The 2895-nt window shown below is 41.6% G+C and overlaps 1 protein-coding gene across 1 annotated transcript; it reads left to right on the forward strand.

Moving 5' to 3' along the window:
• Nucleotides 1–381: 381 nt before the first annotated feature.
• LOC111901763 (uncharacterized) lies at nt 382–1250 on the forward strand. The gene is made up of 3 exons (XM_052767710.1): nt 382–591; nt 667–971; nt 1040–1250. The coding sequence occupies exons 1-3, from the start codon at nt 382–384 to the stop codon at nt 1248–1250; spliced, it is 726 nt and encodes a 241-aa protein (XP_052623670.1).
• Nucleotides 1251–2895: the final 1645 nt, after the last annotated feature.

Consider the following 2895-nt stretch of genomic DNA (forward strand, 5'->3'; position numbering starts at 1 on the left):
AAAGATCTCACAAGTCAACAAAAGAAGAAATTGTTTTCCGAGATAAAGTATTACTTTTGGGATGAACCATATCTTTTCCGAAGCTGCGCGGATGGAATCATACGAAGATGTGTGTTCGGGAATGAAAGCCGGAAAATATTGGAGCATTGTCATAGCGGGCCCTCGGGTAGACATCATGCAGCACATTACACTGCTAAGAAGATCTTTGACATTGGGTTTTACTGGCCCATGATTTTTAAAGATGCAACCTAATTTGTTAAAGAATGTGATGCATGTCAAAGAGCGGGAAACACTTCATCTCGAAATGAAATGCCACAACATAGTATCCAAGTGTGCAAAGTATTTGATGTGTGGGGGATCGATTTCATGGGACCATTTCCCATGTCCAAAGGCAACAAATACATATTGGTGGCGGTGGATTATGTATCCAAGTGGGCGGAGGCACAAGCTTTGCCAACTAATGACGGTCGAGTGGTGGTGCGGTTTTTAAAGAAGTTATTTTCAAGATTTGGGGTCCCGAAAGCTCTCATAATTGACCGAGGCACTCATTTTACCAATGATCAACTAGAGAAGGTGTTAAGGAAATATGGGGTAACCCATAAATTCTCTACATCCTACCATCCACAAACTAGTGGACAAATCGAAATGACAAATTGAGCTTTAAAGAGAATCTTGGAGAAATCGGTGCGGAGCAATCGAAAAGAATGGTCGGATAAGCTAGACGATGCACTTTGGGCCTTCCGTACAGCTTTCAAAACCCCTATTGGTACTACACCATATAGGTTAGTTTATGGAAAACAATGTCATTTACCGGTGGAGATAGAGCGTAAAGCTTTTTGGGCTTTAAAGATGTGCAACTTCAACATGGAGGAGCTCAAGAAGAACTGGTTAATGCAAATGAATGCTCTTGAGGAACTTAGATATGATGCATACACTAGTTCTTTGATCTATAAAGAGAAAACTAAGAATTGGCATGACAAGAGGATCAAGGAAAATAAAGAATTTCATGAAGGGAAAAGGTGTTGCTCTATAATTTAAGGCTAAAACTCTTCTCGGGCAAACTCAAGTCAAGATGGGATGGTCCTTTCATGGTGAAGAAGGTGTTTCCACATGGTGCTATAGAGCTATCGTCAAAAGATGGTACCCCTTTCAAGGTCAATGGACATAGAGTCAAAAAGTATGAAGAAGGAGTCCCAAGGAATGAAGGCATGGAAGAGTTGATGTTGCTGGAAGGGATTGCAGCCACGTAGAATGGGAGGAGTCCAGCTAATGACTCCTTAAAAAGAAGCGCTTCCGGGAGGCAACCCGAGTTTAGAGTTTGCATTTCTTTTTCCTTTACTTTCTTTTTAATTTCTTAGGATCTTTTTCATTCATCTTCTTCTTAAAATATGTTCTAAATGATTGCTTGAGGGCAAGCAATGCCCAGAGTGTGGGGTGGTGGGTTAAAAATTAGAAAAAATTCAATTTTTGTCAAAACTGCAAGCTTTACTCGCCGAGTAGGTACGTGTACTCGGCGAGTACTAGTCTAAATAACCCAAAAAACGCGTAAATGCAGTTCTACTCGGCGAGTAGATCCTTTCTACTTGGCGAGTAGCCAACTTACACAGACGGTATATAATCTGTGAAATAAGGGTTTTCACCCATTTTACCCACACACTCGCCGTGCACAGCCACCCTTAAGCGATTTCTGCGATTTTTGGCTCAATCTTCGACTTTCAAGAGAAAAGGTTAAATCTTTATCACTTCTTTGCCCTTATTTTTGTCTAAAGTCGGATTTGGGGGTTTCCTCAAAATCTAGGGTTTTAATTTTACCATGAATTAGGAGGTGTTAGGAGAAATTTCTTTTGGATTAGTAGTTATTGGACTTAGTATAGCAAACCCCTATGCAAAATTAGGTGTTTTGGATAACCCTTATATGTTCGACAGGATTTTGGTCCCGATGTTTATCCTACTCGCCGAGGAGGACATAAACTCAGCGAGTAGGAGGCTATACAGATCTGTTTTATTTGATTTTAATTGTTGGGTGTTGTTTGTTTGTGTTTTTTTAATGTTGTTATGCAGGTACCATGTCCAGAAGAGGTCAGTCTTCAAGAGGGGGAAGCCAAGGGGACATCCCGTGGCTCTCGTTCCGCCAAATCATATCCAAATCGTCTCAAGCCCGTGCCAAAAACAAGTTGGAGGCTTTGAAACAGAAGGAGATTCATTTACCCAATTCAGTGGATTGGGATTGGCTGGGGAAAGTTGGTTTGGAAGAAGAGATAACACCATATTTGGTGAAAGAATGTAATTTGGGGGATCCAACCATCATATGTGATGGTTGGTTACAGCTATTCAAAATTCAAGAACCGGTCTACACTGAATTATGTTGGGAGTTTTTTGCTACCATCTCATTCCGAGGTGGTAGTGAGTACTACAATCCCAATGTAATTTCTTTTTCTCTTGGTGGGGAGATACGACAATGCAGCATGGCAAAATTTTCATGGAGGCTTGGAATCTATGAGCAAGGCACTATGTTGAATGAAGATTTTGAACCTTTTTTAGAGAATTGCCACAAAGATCTCCCCGAGGAAGTGGCTGCTTCTACCTGGTGGAATACTATTGCTAACCGGGTGTACATCCCATCTACCGCACAGGAGGGTCACATACGTTCACCGATCCACCGTCTCATTTATCGGTTCATTTCCAGCACGATAAATATGCGGAAGGACTGGGACAAGGTCCCGACCCTTGACATCTTTTATCTTTGGAGTATTATTACTCCCGATGTTTTCTGCAATCTCCCCTATTGCATAGCCAAGTATCTTGCGGAAGGGGCTGTTAAGGAGAAGGTGAACTCCAAGATCAATGGAGGGATGTTTGTGACGAGGCTTGCAAGGTCATTTGGGATATTAGATT

The sequence above is a fragment of the Lactuca sativa genome, chromosome 9 (genome assembly GCF_002870075.4).
Source record: "Lactuca sativa cultivar Salinas chromosome 9, Lsat_Salinas_v11, whole genome shotgun sequence".
Classification (NCBI taxonomy): domain Eukaryota; kingdom Viridiplantae; phylum Streptophyta; class Magnoliopsida; order Asterales; family Asteraceae; genus Lactuca; species Lactuca sativa.

What these genes read in the sequence shown, in the direction of transcription:
- LOC111901763 (XM_052767710.1), top strand. Translation starts at nt 382, where the DNA reads ATGTCCAAAGGCAACAAATACATATTGGTGGCGGTGGATTATGTATCC. An exon ending in AGGTGTTAAGGAAATATGGG is followed by an intron (nt 592 to 666) that starts GTAACCCATAAA and finishes TGAGCTTTAAAG; the next exon opens with AGAATCTTGGAGAAATCGGT. An exon ending in AAAGAGAAAACTAAGAATTG is followed by an intron (nt 972 to 1,039) that starts GCATGACAAGAG and finishes CTATAATTTAAG; the next exon opens with GCTAAAACTCTTCTCGGGCA.